At 41.4% G+C, this 19,608-nt stretch overlaps 1 protein-coding gene across 2 annotated transcripts in view; it reads right to left on the reverse strand.

Annotated features, from left to right (window-relative positions):
* Window positions 1-10,141: 10,141 nt before the first annotated feature.
* LOC139539907 (choline kinase alpha-like) overlaps window positions 10,142-19,608 on the reverse strand; it is a 32,790-nt gene continuing 23,323 nt past the window's right edge. For both annotated transcript variants that reach the window (XM_071343294.1, XM_071343293.1), the window contains 4 exons: window positions 14,128-14,236; window positions 13,936-14,042; window positions 13,274-13,355; window positions 10,142-12,170 (listed from right to left, as the gene is read on the reverse strand). In XM_071343294.1, the coding sequence (XP_071199395.1) occupies window positions 12,111-12,170; window positions 13,274-13,355; window positions 13,936-14,042; window positions 14,128-14,236 (358 nt within the window). In that variant the 3' untranslated portion in view covers window positions 10,142-12,110. The remainder of the gene's footprint in view (window positions 12,171-13,273; window positions 13,356-13,935; window positions 14,043-14,127; window positions 14,237-19,608) is intronic.

The raw sequence follows: 19,608 nt of genomic DNA on the forward strand, positions 1-19,608 counted from the left end.
GCTCACTACTATGTCTCCCACTCTCCCTGCAGTTGTCACAACCTGGCTCTTAGATGGTGACAAGCGAGGGAGTCCACGTAGGCAGTTAAGGAGTAACACAAATATTTAAATAACAAAGTATAAAACTACAAAGGCAAACAAACCTGTGAAGTGTGAAAGTAGGCATGTGAGGGGTGTAATGGAGAAGCATGGATGAAGGTAAAATGTGTGTCAGTGTTAAAGGGTGCACCTAATCAAAAAACATAATCAACCAGATAAAAACAAAATAGTGCTTGTGGAGAGAGCCAGGACTGGGCACCAGGAACTTTTCTCCTAGTTGATCCCAAACTCATGTGCAACTTGTTGCCTCAACTTAATCAGCACCACCTGTCCCTAATCTGCAAATGAAAACACAAACGAGGCAGGGAGAGTGAGGGGGGCATAACACCCCCCTCCCATAAACATCAGGGACTAACAAGGACCCGAAAAAAAAAAACACAAATACAACTGATTAAAAACTATAACTAATAAAGGTTCAGACAATTCTTTACAAACCATAAAAGGTAAGAGGCCCACCGGATGCCCATGACCCCATCCAACCACGGTACCTGGAAGCAACAATTTAAGAGAAAGAAATGGAGACCGAGAGACAGGAGAGCAGAAGCCAGAGCAACAGGAAGGACAAGATAAACCCTGTACAGACCACCAACCGAAAACACACAACAAAGGCATCCGAAGATCTATTAAATCGGTGCATGGGAAAGCACATCCACAACTTTTACATCCAAATGGAACGCCTGCAGGAACAAACACCAGTGCATAATCCTGCGATTTGGGGAAAGCATGGTGTGAGGAAAAAGGTTGTGGTCAGTGTAAACCACAATAGGGACCAGACCTGAACCCACATATACCTCAAAATACTGCAATGGCCAGATTACGGCAAGGGCCTCCACCACAGCTATTTCTCCTGAAAGTTTATCAGTTGAATTATTCTAACAGGATGTTCAACACCTGCTTGAAGCGACACAGCACCTGCCTCCACATATAAGTGGAAAGGCTGTTCCAATCATGGGGCAGCCAACAGGGTCAGAGCTAAGAAGCAGTTTCACATTTTCTCAAGCACTGACAGCAGGAAGTCCAGATGAAATCAGCCCTCTTCAACAGATCAGTCAGGGGTGCTACAACCGTGGAGAAGATAACGCAAACCCCCGATAATACCCAACCATACCTAGGAAGCGTCGCAGCTCCTTCTTGGTGGTGGAAACAGATTGTGGCCAGTTTAGCACGCACCAGGAGAACACGACCCTGCCGAGGTAGGTCGCGGTTTCCTGGGCAAACTCACATTTGGTTAAGTTCAGTGAGACAGGCCTCAGCCAAACAATCAGAGTCCGTATCTGCACCAGATGTCGATCCCAAAAGGTCACTAAACAACCACATCTAGATAAACAGCACAGCCTTCAAGGCCAGAGATCACCCTATTCATAAGACGCTGAAACATAGCAGGAGCGTTGCGTAGGCCAAAACTCATGACAGTATAGGAGAAAAGACATGGAGTAATAAAAGCAAATATTTCACATGCTCTTGATGACAAAGGCATCTGCCAGTAACCATTCAGTAAATCAAACTTCCTGACAAACCGGACAGTACCAACCTGGTCAACACAATCTTCCATCCATGGGAGTGGGTAACAGTCAGTTTGTCACACTATTAACCTTCCGGTAGTCAGTGCAAAATCTAAGAGAACCATCTGGCTTGTTCACCAAGAAACACGGGGAGGCCCACCTGGAGAATGGTACAGCGATATCATTAACAGGTATGTACTTCATCCGAGTCCAGGTGACGTAGGGTCTCCAATGACACACGATAAAAACATTGTTTAATGGGGACAGCATCCCCAATATCAATATCATGCCATGCCAAACGTATACGAGAAGGTGTGTCAGCAAACAGACTGAAAATCAGTTAACTCTGCTTGACAATTAGACAGGTGATCCATCAACTTACAACACAAAATACCATCAGGGCCTGGCACCCCCTCTTCACACTGCCACTATGTTAAGGTGGAGTGGCTGACCTCAGATCAACAGATTCCACCAAAAGAACAGGACTAACCACATCAGTTTTAGCACAGTTCTGATTTAGCCAATTCAGAAGACAAACAAGCATAATAGGGCTTTAACAAATTGACATGGCAGAGATGATTCACCTTCCTGCGCTCAGGGGTAGCAATCAGTTAGATCGGACAATTGGCGAACCACAGTGTATGGGCTGCTGAATTTGGCCTGAAAAGGAGAAGTGACAATGGGCAGCAGGGCCAGAACCTGGTCCCCTGGACAAATTTGTCACGGCTCAGCTCGCCGGTCAAACAAACTTTTCATCCTCACCTGAGAGGATGAAATGGGCTGCCATTTCACAAGATACATACAACCTGTGTCAGAAAACACAAAAATGACAAATTTGGGGGAGGCCCAACCACCTTCCAATCCTCTAATACAGTAAGGGGACCACACAGCATGACCAAAAACAAGGTCATTAGGACTGAACCCAGTGCTTTGTGATAGTTCTTTAACAGAGAGTAGCAACCAGTGTAACCTCTCTTCCCAGTCACATGTGTACTGCACTGAATTAGAACGTAACAGTGACTTCGAAGTCTGATGAAACGGCTCAAGGGCCACTTGACTCTGCGCATAAGCATTGGCCTGATTATGTTTATAAGCAATTGTAGCAAGACTGGTGCAAATATGTGAGAAGTTGGAACCCTGATCGCTCTGAATCTTAGGTATTCCAAAAATGTTGATTAACTGTGACAAAGCCTCCACAAGACTGTGATAATGTTGCGAAGTGGATAGGCTGCAGGATATATCGTAGCCTGACATCAGTTAACAGGTAGGTGCTACCAGCTTTAGAACGGGGTAAGGGTCCAACACAATCAATAATCAAATGCTCAAGTGACTGGCCTGTAACAGGAGCAGGTTGTAGGAGGACTGGCCTTATCATTCGATTAGGCTTCCCAGTCAGCTGAGAAACATGGCATGTTTTGATGTGAGCGGAGAAGTCTTTAAACGATGCCAATGAAAATGACGCAAAATTCGAACATAGGTTTTACTAACCCCAGGTGACCAGAAATGTCATGAGATGTTTTCAAAACTAGTTCTCAAAGCTTAGAAGGAACCACAATCTGAACAACTTTTGCTGTGAGGCATCCATTTCCTCACCAACTGACCTTGAATATAGTACAGCACTCCTTACCGCAACCGGAAGTACTTGCTCAAATAAACCTTTAAGGTAGGATCAGAGGACTGCTCCATCACAAGATCGCTACAGGAAATAGGCAAAGGTAAATATTTAATGGATTATCAAACTGTTCGGCTATGTGTTGTGTAAGTTCAGTTTTGACCGTAGTGTCAGCACGGCTCATACCACGAGTCACAGCACATGCAGAGAACACCTCCGGGAATCTCTGTACGTTTTCATCGATAATCCCTACATGGGATGGGGTATGAGAAACCACCAGAGGAGATATATCACGCCAGACACGACTGCCGGCTACGTTTTTACCCAAAATCACATGAACACCGTCAACGGGCAGAAAGGGACGCACCCCAAGGGAAACCATAGAAGTTCAACTTTGTGCAAGGGTACAGACAATGTGTTCAAACCTAGCCCTTGAATAAGGACACTGGTTACTGTATTTGTCTCCAGAGAAAAAGGCAGAACAGACTCCAAAACAAACAATTCAGAGGCACCAGTGTCTCACAGAATCTTTACTGGCACATTACTTCAATAGTGAAACATAACCGTCTGTGACCAACGGCGAATAACCAGTACAAAAAGGTTTGGACAATTTTTGAGCTTGCGCAAACAGGATTGACATGAGGAACAGGCACTGCTAACAGGTTTTAAATGTGTGCTGGCCAAGCTGCTGTCCTTTTTACCAAGGACAAGACATTCATTCTTCCAGAGGCCTTTACCTTGACAATAATTACAGATTTCACTTACATCATTCTGTCCACATGTACCACATTCGGATCTAGATGGAAATGCGTCATTACCAGAACCAAAGGAATTTGCTGACTGAAATCCACTTGAACTGCTCCTCTGCCCCCAATCTCACATACGGGACCCTCCAAAACTGTCTTTGTGGGTCAGCATGTACTCATCTGCCAAAACAGCAGCTTCAGATGCAGTCCTTACTTTATGTTCATTTATATAGGTAGCAAGACAATATGAGAGATTCTTTAAATTGTTAAAGGACAACCAGGTTGCACAAATCTTCAAAACTAGTGACTTGACGCAGTACACTAACAATTGAATTGAGTTAACAAATCCTGTGAAAACTCAACATGGGAATGTTTTTCACCATTCTTCAACGTTCTGAAACGCTGTCGATATGCTTCAGGGATCAACTCGTAAGCATGCAGGACAGCAGCTTTAACCTTCACATAATCGTCACCATCTGTAGCACTAAGATGAGTAAGCCTCCTGAGCCCTACTGGTCAAAACACACTGTAGCGTCAAAGTACGGTCTGCTACACTTTCAATTAAGATTAAAAAAATAGATCCTGATCCTTTTCAGTAAATTTAGGAAACAGGAGATTACCAGCAACATCAAAAGGCTGAGAATGACCAAGGGAAGAACATCCCATTGGGGAGCTTGAGTAGACATTCTCAAAATAAAATTTACCTGAAAGCTTGCCTTCTGACAAGTTCTAACCGCTGATGTTGCAACAGTTTAGCTTGTTCCAATCCCGCTACAACCTTCCCAAATCAAGTCATTTTTGCTGTTTCAACCTTTCCAGATTTTTGTCATGATTTAGCTGCAATAAAACTCATTTTTCTGCTCAAACCAGTACTAGACACAATTGGTACATACAATACAGCTGGACTAGGTTCACTCAATTCTGCCTTCACTGTATCCTTCACTGTATCTCAAGGATACTTCACTGTATCCTAGAGATGTTTGTCACTAATCTCAGCATGACAATACTCACTCAACTTCAAAAGCTTTTCCTTTGTAAACTGCATAAGTAACTCTTCAGAAGGAGCACGGACAAAATCCTCAATAGACGCCATAATGCTACTACCAACTGAACAGAGTAGTAGCCCAAACTTTTAACTGCCCTAATGAGCACAAACTACAGAAGTACATAGCTGACTTAACAGTGCAAAAACAGGTGTATTACTTAAGTTCCCCCAAATCCTATTGTTAAACTTAACCCTAGTTGTCGGTGGCATTGTGGCGGGTATTGTTGCACTAGCACATGCTGGCACAAAGGAGGAACCAGCTCGCTGGTAACCTTGAGCCGCAGATGTGCTCCGGAGACAACTGCTCTGGCCACGATCATCACACAAAAACAACAAATGACGCACAACGTGCTCCCAGTGGGAATACACTGCTATACCTAACAGGGGGAAAGACCAAAGCTCTGGGCAATGACTTATGGCTGCCTCAACTTCACTGTCATACATTGCAAAGACAACTCACCTCCACAATCCAATGACCCAACAGGGAACAGAAAAATGTCTAATGACAGTACAGGAAGAGACTTCATGGTCTTCTTACCACTGATGCACCAAATAAAAACGTGTATTAAATAAACAAGTCATCAAACTAATACCTTAGAAGGCAATCTATAAAACAATTGGTGTGATTAAACACAACTGCAAAAAGGTCAACATGTAAGTCCCAATATACAATAGCGCATACAAATGGCCAAATAGCCATACAGGCTTCTGGGACAATACCAGAACTAAGCAAACCATAATACACACCAAAGAGTCACCAATTACCATACATACATGGGATAACATCAAAATAGCTTAAGAAGATCCCGGACGAGCCTCCATTTGTCAACCTGGCTCTTAGATGGCGACAAGGAAAGGAGTCCACACATTGGCAGTTAAGGAGTAACACAAATATTTAAATAACAAAGTATAAAACTACAAAGGAAAACAAACCTGTGAAGTGTGAAAGTAGGCATGTGAGGGGTGTAATGGAGATGCATGGATGAAGGTAAAATGTGTGTCAATGTTAAAGGGTGCACCTAATCAAAAAACATAATCAACCAGGTCACAAAACAAAATGGTGCTTGTGGAGAGAGTGAAAGAGAGGCAGGACTGGGCACCAGGAACTTTTATCTCCTAGTTGATCCCAAACCCATGTGCAACTTGTCACCTTAATGACCTAATCAGCTCCACCTGTTACCAATCAGCCCAGCCCAGCCCAGCACAGCAGCCTGTCAGAATTCCCGTCAGACATCCCTCCTGCTGTTTATAGAATAACTTCCAGTTGTCCAATTAGTCTGGCAGAAAAGACAAAGAAAAAGGCATTTGAAGAGCATCAGATCTACAACATTGAAATGCATTGACAACATGCTCAGATAAACTTTATGAAGTATATATTAAAGTAAGAATGTATTCATAGAGATATTTTTATTCATATCCCAGGGGCAGGAGTATTCATCTTCATCTGTTTACACTTACAGTAGGCTCTGCCTTTCTTTGAAGTTTCTTGAGACCCTATGTCGATCGTGAAACTACACCAATTTAAATGATAACACAAGCATGCTTTTAGCTGAGGAATGTGATTGTCTGTGCTCATCCCTGCATGTGGCCATTGGCCACACCATGATGGGGTCAACAAGAAAAGACAAGGTCAAATCAGATGGTGTCTGCCTGGGAGTGGTCAGTACTCTGTGCTGACATTTTGGCTGAGGTCAACCGGCAGGGGTTGTCTTTTAAAATACCCGGGGCCACCTGATGCAAACGTTTGTTAAATCTGGCAGGTGTAGATTAGAGCCTTTGTCCCACCAACATTCTGGCAGCTCTGTGAGATCTGTTTCCTTTGTCGTGTTTGAACTGGTTGAATGTAGATCAAGGTCTTTATCACTCTCATGAGAACAGTGAGACCTTTGTGTACTGGAGAATATAATACTTTTAACCCAATTTGCCACCTCAGAGATCAATGTGCAAAGGAGCCAGAGAAAGGGAGAGGAGATGGTGACATCACCACAAAAAAACATAGTAGTTACATAATCACAGAGGACAATGTGGCATATGCCATAAACTGATGACAGCAACAAGATAAAAGATAAGTTATTGGAAGTGAAGGTACAGCTGCTTTGTAAAAAGGAAGGCAAAGTTTAGAGGAACGACAGCATGTGGATGATGCCAAGTCTGTCAGCTCATTCTGAGTCATACTATCCAGTCATCCAATTAACCTCTAATATTTTATACACTTATCATTGATGCAGCACTTTGTCTGCTTATTTACATACATCATGTCCAGTAATTGACTATCATAGTGCTAGCTACACACAACACATGAAAACATTTTTGATAGGAACTACAATATTTCTCATGTTACCTGTGTACTGTACAATGTCACAGTTAATATATTTTCTCCCTCACCCTTACAAAATAAAACACATAACAAAAATCTTGTGAAAAAAAATTGTTTTATTTTTTCCCTAGATTATTATTGTGCTTTTTGTAAGGGTGAGGGGAGAATATTAAATGATGTTATCATAAAAATATTTTAAAAAATATATATTGTTTTGCATCTGTTTACATGAATTTGTTCTTGCATTTCAAAATGATTTCTTGCCAATATTTTGTTTTGCTCTCAGTACTTTTGGGTTTATTTATTGCTTTCAATATCATTAATTTTGTTTGCAAGACTAAGAATCTTTTTATTGAATTCAGAAGTTTTGCTTGATATTAATGAATGGCACGAAAGTAACTCATTCACAAGAGGACTGCACCATATAATAACACTATTACTCTAATAAAGGTGTTTAAAGCGGCAATCCTTCATTGAAACATTAACAAAGTGTCTCCGAACCACAGTTTTGGTAAAAAGCTGAGGGATGGAGCTCGAGAAATGCAAACACTCTCAAATCCATAGACTATGCTATGGTTGCAAGGACTGCCCATCCATGCTATCAAAATGATAGTTTTAACAATGTTTTTAGGCTATACAGTGTTTGTTTACATTTACTTTTGCAAACATTGGAGTAAAACAAGCTTATATGTTTGGTTCTGATGGGGCACAACAGTTGAACTAAGCTCATAAGAGATTTATAGGTTATATTCTTCAAGAATCAATGGGTACATGTCATTATTTATAAGTCCAAAAATAGATGTAGCAACTAAGGATTGCCCCTTTAACAGACAGTGACCTTCATACAGCAGAACTACATCCAGTGGCCAGTTTATTAGGTACACTCATCTTGTACCTGGTCAGACCCCCCTTTGCCTTCAGAACAGCCTGAATTCGTCGGGGGCATGGAAACGCTGCTCAATTGGTATCAAGGGACCTAACGTGTTTCAGGAAAACATTCCCCACACCATTACACCATCGCCACCAGCCTGTACCGTTGACAACAGGCAGGATGGAGCCATTGACAAATGTTATTTGTCACATGTGCCAAATACAACACGTGTAGACCTTACTGTGAAATGCTTACTTACAAGCCATTAACCAACAATGTTTTAATGTTTTAACCAACAATGTTTTGCAGTTTTAAGAAAATATTTACTAAATAAACTAAAGTAAAAAAACAAAACAAAAATGTAACACAATAACAATAATAATGAGGCTAAATACAGGGGGTACCGGTACCGAGTCAATGTGCGTGGGTACATGTTAGTCGAAGTCATTTGTAGATGTAGGTAGAGGTAAAGTGACAATGCATTGATAATATGCCATCAGCATGACGTAACAGGAACCGGGATTAGTCGGATCAGGCAATGTTTTTCCACTCCTCAATTGTCCAGTGTTGGTGATCGAGTGCCCACTGGAGTCACTTCTCCTGTTTTTAGCTGGTGTGGTCGTCTGCTGCAATAGCCCATCCATGAAAAGGAGCAACAAGTTGTGTGTTCCGAGATGCCGTTCTGCACACCACTGTTGTACTGCATCATTATTTTCCTGTTTGTGGCCTGCCTGTTAGCTTGCACCATTCTTGACATTCTCCTTTGACCTCTCTCCTCAACAAGCTGTTTTCGCCCACAGGACTGCCGCTGACTGGATGTTTTTTGCTTTTCACACCATTTAAAAATATATATATATTTAACACTTATTTTACCAGGTAAGTTGACTGAGAACACATTCTCATTTAGAGCAATGACCTGGGGATTAGTTAGAGGGGAGAGGAAGGGGGATGAACTAGCCAATAGGAAGCTGGGGATGATTAGTTGGCCATGATGGAATGAGGGCCAGATTGGGAATTTAGCCAGGACACCGGGGTTAACACCCCTACTTTTATGATAAGTGCCATGGGAAAAGTGCCATAAGTGCCATCGGTAAACCCTTGACACTGTCATGCATGAAAAGCCCAGGAGGACGTCCGTTTCTGAGATACTGTAACCGCCGCGCCTGGCACCAATGATCATACTTCGCTCAAAGTCGATTAGGTCAGTCGTTTGCCCATTCTAATGTTCAATCAAACAGTAACTGAATGCCTCGATGCCTGTCTGCCTGCTTTATATCTGCCTGCATTAACCTGCCCCCAGAAAGTGTATGGTAACACTTTATTCTGTCCACTGTTCCGTAAATGTCCCGCAAAATCGTTCCCTTGTCACGCATTTGGGCTTTTTAGATGTGGTCACCCTGGTGGAATTCCACCGGTGGAAACATTGCTACTGTGACATGTTAACACCATCTTTTCACATGTGAGGAGAATAACATATTTTAACCCCAAATGTGAATCTGCAATTTCACATATGAAAATGAGATTTTCACATATGGCATTTTCTTGCATGTGAATCTGCAAATTTGATTTTCACGTGAACTTGCAATTCCACATGTACAACATTTGATTTTCACGTGAAACTGCAATTCACATTTTAGGTGAAAACATGTTGTTATCCTCACATGTGAATAGTTGGTGTTAACATGTGAACTCAAAGTAATACATGTGAAAATATGGTTTTAAATGTGAAATTTAAGTTCAACATGTGAAAACTGCTTGAAAATGTGATTTTCATATGTGAAACTGCAAATGTGACATGTATTTTTGTAAGAGCAGTCACACAGACTAATATTATTTCTCGAATCAGGTGTGTGCACTGAAATAGTTTACTGCTTCATGTTTTCAATAATATGTTTAAAAATATTTTCATTGAATCCATAGTGAGACACTCACAAATGCAAGACTACACATTTTCTCTTTGCTGTAGTATTTATACAATGCAGTAGAAGGTACAGTAAATGTATGCACTTGCAATAGTGGTACATTTACAAAGCACTTAACCCTTACTATTTTATACAGTACATCTTTTCTTCTTTTAGAGTATTTGCATAGCTGTATAGCTAAGCAAGGCTAAATGTTTGCACAAAATAGAGTAGTTGGGATCCTTTCACAGCATAAACAAATTTGGACACTCAATTCAACTATCCATAAGTATACAATATACATTATCAACAATATTCAGTGTAATGTAGAGGAGCTCCTTCTTACCATGTTTGATAATCAATTACATGTACATTTTATTTGATCACTGTATTGGATGGCAAGACATGAAATACACCAAGGATGTACTCAGAAATTTGAATGTGACACTGTCAATTACATTTGAAAACAGTTGGATCAATTCTTATTTTGTCTCAAACTAATAATATAGCATGAAAGAGAGGTGTAAGGTATATACAAATATACACGTATACATGAGAATGGAATGTAGTTGGTCACACAATACTGTAGGAGGTGTGGAGAAAACAGGAGTGAGACATATTTCATAGGAAAGAGACAACTTTCTTATTATGAAAAATACTTATTCCATTTGAGGAAAAAAATTGAAAAAGTGTATCTTAAAAAATAAACTGGGTCAGGAAAGTGCCACTAACCTCGTCCCTAGGCTAATTGCGTCCAAGCATTGGAAAGAAGTTTCTGGTGAACGAAAAAAAGTGACACTGACATTGTACATAACAATGACATTTCAAAGTGAAGGCTCATAACTGTCTCAATAACATTGTAACAAGATTAAATAAACATTTTTACATAAAACAAATATAATGATGAAATACAGAATACAAATTCATATATAAAACATCAATAATTATCACAGTTCGGTTATGAATTGGAAAAAAGTCAAGTAAATATTTCCAGTCCCCAAACATATTCTAAAGATATCAATATAAACATTCAAAACCTCTACATGAGGATTTTTGTAACACCTTGCTAACAGTTCTTCTCACAACTTCATCTACAACTGCTTAACCCAGCTGAATAACACAATAAGCATATATTTTGTATGTCTGTTTAAGTTAAAGCTAATAGCTTTGCTGCTTGCTATTTCCTTACCAATGTATTATCCAATGTGTTCATTATGAATATATCTGTTTAAATATCATTACTGGTTCAATGACATATTCAGAGCTGAAACCATTTCGGGGACTGTGTAAAGTAAGAGTAAGTACAGAGTAGAGTTGTGAGGTTACCATTACTACTGTGTTTCAGGTCACATTTTGCACATTATATTCACAGTACTGCAGGTGGGAAAAAATGCTGTTGGCCAGAGATGCTCCCATCTCATTGGCGGTTCTAGATATTTCCATATACAAGTCATTTTAGAGGAATTTCAGTTGATAAAGAATGGAGGAAAACTGAGCATGGATGCAAAGAACCAAACATAATCAATTGAAGTTGAGACACTGAGTCAACATGGCCATTTGGCTTATCACGGTTGGGTCACAGATTACTGGCTTTTCAATTAGCAAGGGTCATTGAGACTTCCTTTCTTTTCCACTATCCCAGTACATTTCCAAACAGTAATAGACTTCCCAGAGATGTAACTCAGACCTCCTTTCAGAATGAAGATTTTTCTCCCGTCTTAATCTTTCTGATATTTTGTTGAAAAGACAAGCCAAGAACCATCTTGAGCATGTGTAATATTAGGAGCTTAATATTGTGTAAACACTGAGCAGCAACGCATGGGGCATAATTCAACACCAAACCAGATATTCATGGTTTCACTTTGGTCCATGCAATAACAACTGTAGTGAGCATGTCATTCCCAAAGCAGGGGGTCCCCATTAAGCATGGTCCTACACCCTGTCTGCATTCATTTCAGGTAAAGCGCTATTAATCCATTTATCTGCCACCTCCTTGTTACTATATGTGGTCCCTCACTTAGACACCCAGGCTCCGCTTCTGCTCAAAGTATGCATCAAACCTGGCCATGGCATACTCCTGTGGACAGACAGAGGAAAGAAAAATATTGGAACATTTGCACAGAATGGATTTCAGACAACAGATAAAGAGAAAGAAAAGGTATATATACTGTATATAGTTCAGCATAGAAAGGAAATATAACAGTGATAATCATTCTCAGACACATTCCCAGTGGTTCTCAGTTATCAGGTTGCCCTGACCATGGAAAATACTTGTGTATAGTTTCAGAGTAGTCTGTGAGACCAAACATGGCAAGGAACACACTGGCCTTAGAATCTTAATTTGACCAGTATTGTCATAGCAAAATAAGCCTGCAGCAACAGGATAAGAACGTTTAGTCCATAATGTTGCACGATTGGTGGTTAGGCTAGTAGCTGGACAATAGTAGGATATATGAAAAGTACAATACTGTTTTCACTGTGTTAGTGCAGGTTTTCAGTGAATGTATGTAAATCATGAAGCTCATCTAAATATCCTGTCTTACAGATGTAGGATCTTAATTTGAGACAGTTTGCTACAGCAGGAAAATAATTCTGGAGCAACAGGAAACTATTATGTGGATTCTAAATATTGGACATTTTTTGTAGGGGTTGATACATTTATTATTACGACAAATCAAGTCTGACATTCCTTTTAAACCTCAAATACACAACACATTTGCATTTCCTGCTGTGTTGGGAAATTCTCAGCAACAAAAGAGTGATCAAATTAAGATTCTACATCTGTATATAACATACACCACTGGGAAAAACTGGTTGAATCGATGTTGTTTCCACGTCACGTCAACAAAAAAATTCAATGTGATAATGTCGAATCACCGTGGAAAACTGATTGGATTTGAAAAAAAGTAATCAACGTAAGTGAACTTAGTCTTTCTTTCACCCAACGTTTTAACTAAATCCAAAGACATTGTGACATTTTTTGTTTTTTGTTGACTTCACCTTGAATTCACGTTAGTTGACAACTCAACCAAATGTAAATGAAAACTAAACATTGAACTGTGCCCTGTGCGACAATTCTCATTTATTTATATTTTGTTTGAGGGAGAATGGCTGTTTTGTTTATATCACAAATACAAATGCTTAAAACAAAAGCATGACAACCAGATAATGGACACCTACCATGTACCCAAACTCAATGGTGGAGATTCTCGCCTGAATCATCGACCACAGACCCCAGAAGAAGTGCGAAGCCAGAGCAAACCTGTGTAATTACCAACAGGCAAATGTTTCAATAAAACCGTGGACGAGCACATTGACAATATGGTCCATTAAACATACAGCTGGGTGAACTGAGCAAACCTTTGGTCCACAGCAACGGCCACATGGAAATATGCTATTTCATCACTACTGGACTGATTCCAGGGTTATATTTCCCAGGGAGCATTTTACAGTAACCAAGAGGCCCAGTCTTATTGGTTCATTATTGTTATGATTTACTGCTGCTCTCTCAACAGGAGGCCATTATAAGTACTAAACCACAGGTATCCTCAGATTTGTAAAAAAAGAAAAAGAAAAACACTAAATCAACTTGTCCTCATATGTCCTGTGTGGTTCAGTTGGTAGAGCATAGTGCTTGTAATGCCAGGGTTGTGGGTTTGATTTCCATGTGGGAACAGTACAAAAATTGTATGCATTGTAAGACACCCTGGATAAGAGCATCCGCTAAAATAAAAAAATTAAATAATGACTCGAGGTGTAAATACTAATGTGGGGCACTGTCTGATACACAGTGCCCCACATTCAAGAGGAATGCCTTGGCCACTTCAACTTGGGGCCCTTACCTGTTGACTTCCACAAACAGCTCCTCTTTGAGTTTCATCTGATCTTCAGTACTCAGATTCTGAAATCCCTGGTCAGTCTCTGACAGGTAGCTTCCAATAAAATGCAGCTGCAAAGAGAAACATCACAAGGTTAAAAAGCCACTCATTCCGATTCAGAGGACAAAAAGCCTTCATTTTGTCATCCTTACTCACCTGTTGGGCTTTAGTGGGATAATTCTTTGAGTTGACATGGAAAAATGGGAACTTGTCATTTGTGTAGTCATACATCCATTCACAGAAGTGGTTTCCTATGTCGAATCCCCTGAAAGAACAAAATATGTAGAGAAAAAAATAACATTAACAATGATATCACATTGGCCACGTCAGCAGTCCCGCCTGTAACACCAGATACGTATCTTATAAGCTTATTTTCACTACAAAGGCTGGTGCGGAAAGCTCACAGCTCATGATTAACAAATCATAGGCCCAGGGGCTTTAGTTTTTTATTAATCAGTTACACAACCAAGGCAGGGCCCCCCAGTTACCCACGTGGGCCCCCTACATCCTCTCCTCCACCATCTGATGATTAGTATAGTGGAAGTAGGCTATCTACACTCATTGATAGTGGGTTCCTGTGGTTGGAGGTTGCAGTAAAAAAAAAAAAAGTCTCTGCATCAAGGGCCCCCATAGGTATTGGGCCCCAGGGCATCAGCCCCTGTATTATTCAGGCCCTGACAGCCCAGTACATCACTGGTACTCCCTGTATATACAGTGCCTTCAGAAAGTATTCAGACCCATTTACTTTTTCCACATTTTGTTATGTTACAGCCTTATTCTAAAATCGATTCAATAAAACAATTTGCACAATCTACACACAATACCCCATAATGACAAAGCAAAAACTGGTTTAGAAAATGTTTGCACATTTGTTAAAAACGAAAAACAGAAATACCTTATTTACATAAGTATTCAGACCCTTTGCTTTGAGACTCGAAATTGACCTCAGTTTCCATTGATCATCCTTGAGATGTTTCTACAACTTGGGGTCCACCTGTGGTAAATTCAATTGATTGAACAACATTTGGAAAGGCACATACCTGTCAATATAAGGTCCCAAAGTTGACAGTGCATGTCAGAGCAAAAACCAAGCCACGAGGTCGAAGAAACTGTCCGTAGAGCTCCGAGACAGGACTGTGTCGAGGAACAGATCTGGGGAAGAGTACCAAAACATTTCTGCAGCATTGAAGGTCCCCAAGAACACAGTGGTCGCCATCATTCTAAAATTTAAGAAGTTTGTAAACACCAAGACTCTTCCTAGAGCTGGCTGACCCAGCAAAACTGAGCAATCGTGGGAGAAGGGCCTTGGTCAGAGATTCCGATGGTCACTCTGAGAGAGCTCTAGAGTTCCTCTGTGGAGATGGGAGAAGGCCAACCATCTCTGCAACCCTCTACCAATTTGGCCTTTATGGCAGAGTGGCCAGACGGAAGCCACTCCTCAGTAAAAGGCACATGACAGCATGCTTGGAGTTTGCCAAAAGACACCGAAAGAATCTCAGACCATGAGAAACAAGATTCTCTTGTCTGATGAAACCAAGATTGAACTATTTTGTCTGAATGCCAAGGGTCACGTCTGGAGGAAACCTGGCACCATCCCTACGGTGAAGCATGGTGGTGGCAGCATCATGCTGTGGGATGTATTTCAGCGGCAGGGACTGGACATCTAGTCAGGATCGAAGAAAAGATGAACGGAGCAAAGTAGTGAGAGAGATCCTTGATGAAAACCTGCTCCAGAGCACTCAGGACTTCAGACTGAGGTAAAGGTTCACCTTCCAACAGGACAACGACCCTAAGCAAACAGCCAAGACAACGCCGGAGTGGCTCTGGGACAAGTCTCTAAATGTCCTTGAGTGGCCCAGCTAGAGCCCAGCCCGGACATGAACTCGATCGAACATGTGAAAATAGCTATGCAGCGATGCTCCCCATCCAACCTGACAGAGCTTGAGAGGATCTGCAGAAATTAATGGGAGAAACTCTTCCAAATACAGGTGTGCCAAGCTTGTAGCGCCATTCCAAAGAAGACTTGAGGCTGTAATCGCAGCCGAAGGTGCTTCAATAAAGTACTGAGAAAAGGTCTGAATACTTATGTAAATGTGATACATCAGGTGTTTTTATTTATATAAATTTGCGAAAATTTCGAAAAATTAATTGTATTTAACCTTTATTTAACTAGGCAAGTCAAATGGCCTCCTGCGGGGACGGGGCTGGGATTAAAAATAAATATAAAATTAAAATATAGGACAAAACACACATCACAAAAAGAGAGACACCCGAACACTACATAAAGAGACACCACAGATAGCAAGATGGCGCCGACAGAGATGGACGCCTCGCTTCAAGTCCTTTGGAAACTATGCAGGAATTTGTTTTTTAATGTATTATTTCTTACATTGTCAGGCCAGAAAATCTTAAGTGTTATTACACACAGCTGGGAAGAACTATTGGATATACAGTTGAAGTCGGAAGTTTATATACACCTTTACCAAATACATTTAAACTCAGTGTTTCACAATTCCTGACATTTAATCCTAGTAAAAATTCCCTGTCTTAGGTCAGTTAGGATCCCCACTTTATTTTAAGAATGTGAAATGTCAGAATAAAAGTAGAGAGAATTATTTATTTCAGCTTTTATTTCTTTCACCACATTCCCAGTGGGTCAGAAGTTTACATACACTCAATTAGTATTTGGTAGCATTGCCTTTAAATTGTTTAACTTGGGTCAAACATTTCAGGTAGCCATTCACAAGCTTCCCACAATAGGTTGGGTGAAGTTTGGCCCATTCCTCCTGACAGAGTTGCTGTAACTGAGTCAGGTTTGTAGGCCTCCTTGCTCGCACACGCTTTTTCAGTTCTGCCCACAAATGTTCTATAGGATTGAGGTCAGGGCTTTGTGATGGCCACTCCAATACCTTGACTTTGTTGTCCTGAAGCCATTTTTCCACAACTTTGGAAGTATGCTTGGGGTCATTGTCCATTTGGAAGAACCATTTGCGACCAAGTTTTAACTTCCTGACTGACGTCTTGAGATGTTGCTTCAATATATCCACATAATTTCCATCCTCATGATGCCATCTATTTTGTGAAGTACACCAGTCCCTCCTGCAGCAAAGCACCCCACAACATGATGCTGCCCCCCCCTTCACAGTTGGGATGGTGTTCTTCGGCTTGCAAGCGTCCCCCAAACATTACGATGGTCATTATGGCCAAACAGTTATATTCTTGTTTCATCAGACCAGAGGATATTTCTCCAAAAAGTACGATCTTTGTCCCCATGTGCAGTTGCAAACCGTAGTCTGGCATTTTTATGGCGGTTTTTGAGCACTGGCTCCTTCCTTGCTGAGCGGCCTTTCAGGTTATGTCGATATAGGACTTGTTTTACTGTGGATATAGATACTTTTGTACTTTTTTCCTCCAGCATCTTCCCAAGGTCCTTTGCTGTTGATCTGGGATTGATTTGCACCAAAGCACGTTCATCTCTGGGAGACAGAACGCGTCTCCTTCCTGAGCGGTATGAGGGCTGTGTGGTCCCATGGTGTTTATACTTGCGTACTATTGTTTGTACAGATGAACGTGGTACCTTCAGGCATTTGGAAATTGCTCCCAAGGATGAACCAGACTTGTGGAGGTCTACAATTTTTGTTCTGAGGTCTTGGCTGATATCTTGTGATTTTGCCATGATGTCAAGCAAAGAGGCACTGAGTTTGAAGGTAGGCCTTGAAATACATCCACAGCACCTCCAATTGACTCAAATGATGTCAATTAGCCTATCAGAAGCTTCTAAAGCCACAACATAATTGTCTGGAATTTTCCAAGCTGTTTAAAGGCACAGTCAACTTAGTATATGTAAACTTCTGACCCACTGGAATTGTGATAAGTAAAATAATCTGTCTGTAAACAATTGTTGGGAAAATTACTTGTGTCATGCACAAAGTAGATGTCCTAACCTACTTGCCAAAACTATAGTATGTTAACAAGAAATTTGTGGAGTGGTTGAAAAACAAGGTTTAATGAGACCAACCTAAGTGTATGTAAACTTCCGACTTCAACTGTAAGAGCGACGTCAACTTACCAACATTACGACCAGGAATATGACTTTTCTGAAGCGGCTCCTTTGTTCAGACCTCCACCCTGGACATTGGATCTAATCCCAGAGGCCGACCCAAAACAATGTCGTCACCGCAGGAGAGGCAGACGGAGTGGCCTCCTGGTCAGACTTAGAAGGTGAGCACACCACCCACCGCTTCCAAGCATTTAGTCACCAATGTCCGGGCTCTAGACAACATTGTGGACGAAATTAGGGCACAAGTTGCCTTCCAGAGAGACATCAGAGATTGTAACATTCTCTGTTTCATGGAAACATGGCTCACTCTGAATATATGTTGTCAGAGTCGGTACAGCCACCGGGTTTCTTCAAGCGTCGCACCGAGAGAAACAAACATTTCTCTGGTAAGAAGAAGGGCGGGGATGTATGCCTCATGATTAACAACTCATGGTGTAACAATAATAACATACAGGAACTCAAGTCTTTTTGTTCATCTGACCTTACATTCCTTACAATCAAATGCCGAACGCATTATCTCCCAAGAGAATTCTCTTCAATTATAGCCACAGCCGTGTATATCCACCCCCTCCCCCCCAAGCAAATACCTCGACGGCCCTGAAAGAATTTCACCGGACTCTATGTAAACTGGAAACCATATATCCTGAGGCTGCATTTATTGTAGCTGGGGATTTTAACAAAGCTAATCTGAGAAGAAGGCTACCTAAATTCTACCAGCACATTGACTGGACCACTACTGCTCTAACTTCCACGATGCATACAAGGCCCTCCCCTGCCCTCCCTTCAGCAAATCCGACCACAACTCCATCTTGCTCGTACCATCCTATAGGTAGAAAATCAAACAGGAAGTACCCATGACGAGAACGATTCAACGCTGGTCTGACCAATCGGAATCTAAGCTTCAAGATTGTTTTGATCACATGGACTGGAAAAAGTTCCGGGAAGCCTAAGACAATAACATCGATTTATATGCTGACTTGGTGAGTGAGTTTATTATGAAGTGTATTGGAGCTGTTCTACCCACTGTGACTATTAAAACCTACCCCAACCAGAAACCGTGGATTTGACGACGGCATTCTGGCAAAACTGAAAGCGCGAACCACCGCATTCAACCATGGAAAGAGGTCGTGGAATATGTCCAAATAGAAACAGTGTAGTTATTCCCTCTGGAAGGCAATCAAACAAGCAAAGTCGCAATTCAACGGCCCAGACACGAGATGTATGTGGCAGGGTCTACAGGCAATTACGGACTACAAAAATAAAACCAGCCATGTCATGGACACCGACGTCTTGCTTCCAGACAAGCTAAACACCTTCGCCCGCTTTGAGGATAATACAGTGCCACCGACGCGGGCCGCTACCAAGGACTGCGGGCCCCCCCGCTCCTTCTCCGTGGCTGACGTTAGTACGACATTTAAACATGTTAACCCTCGCAACGCTGGTGGGCCAGACAGCATCCCGAGCTGCGTCCTTAGAGCATGCGCAGACCAGCTGGCTGGTGTGTTTACGGACATTTTCAATCGCTCCCTATCCCAGTCTGCTGTCCCCACATGCTTCAAGATGGCCACCATTGTTCC

The sequence above is a fragment of the Salvelinus alpinus genome, chromosome 15 (genome assembly GCF_045679555.1).
Source record: "Salvelinus alpinus chromosome 15, SLU_Salpinus.1, whole genome shotgun sequence".
Lineage (NCBI taxonomy): Eukaryota > Metazoa > Chordata > Actinopteri > Salmoniformes > Salmonidae > Salvelinus > Salvelinus alpinus.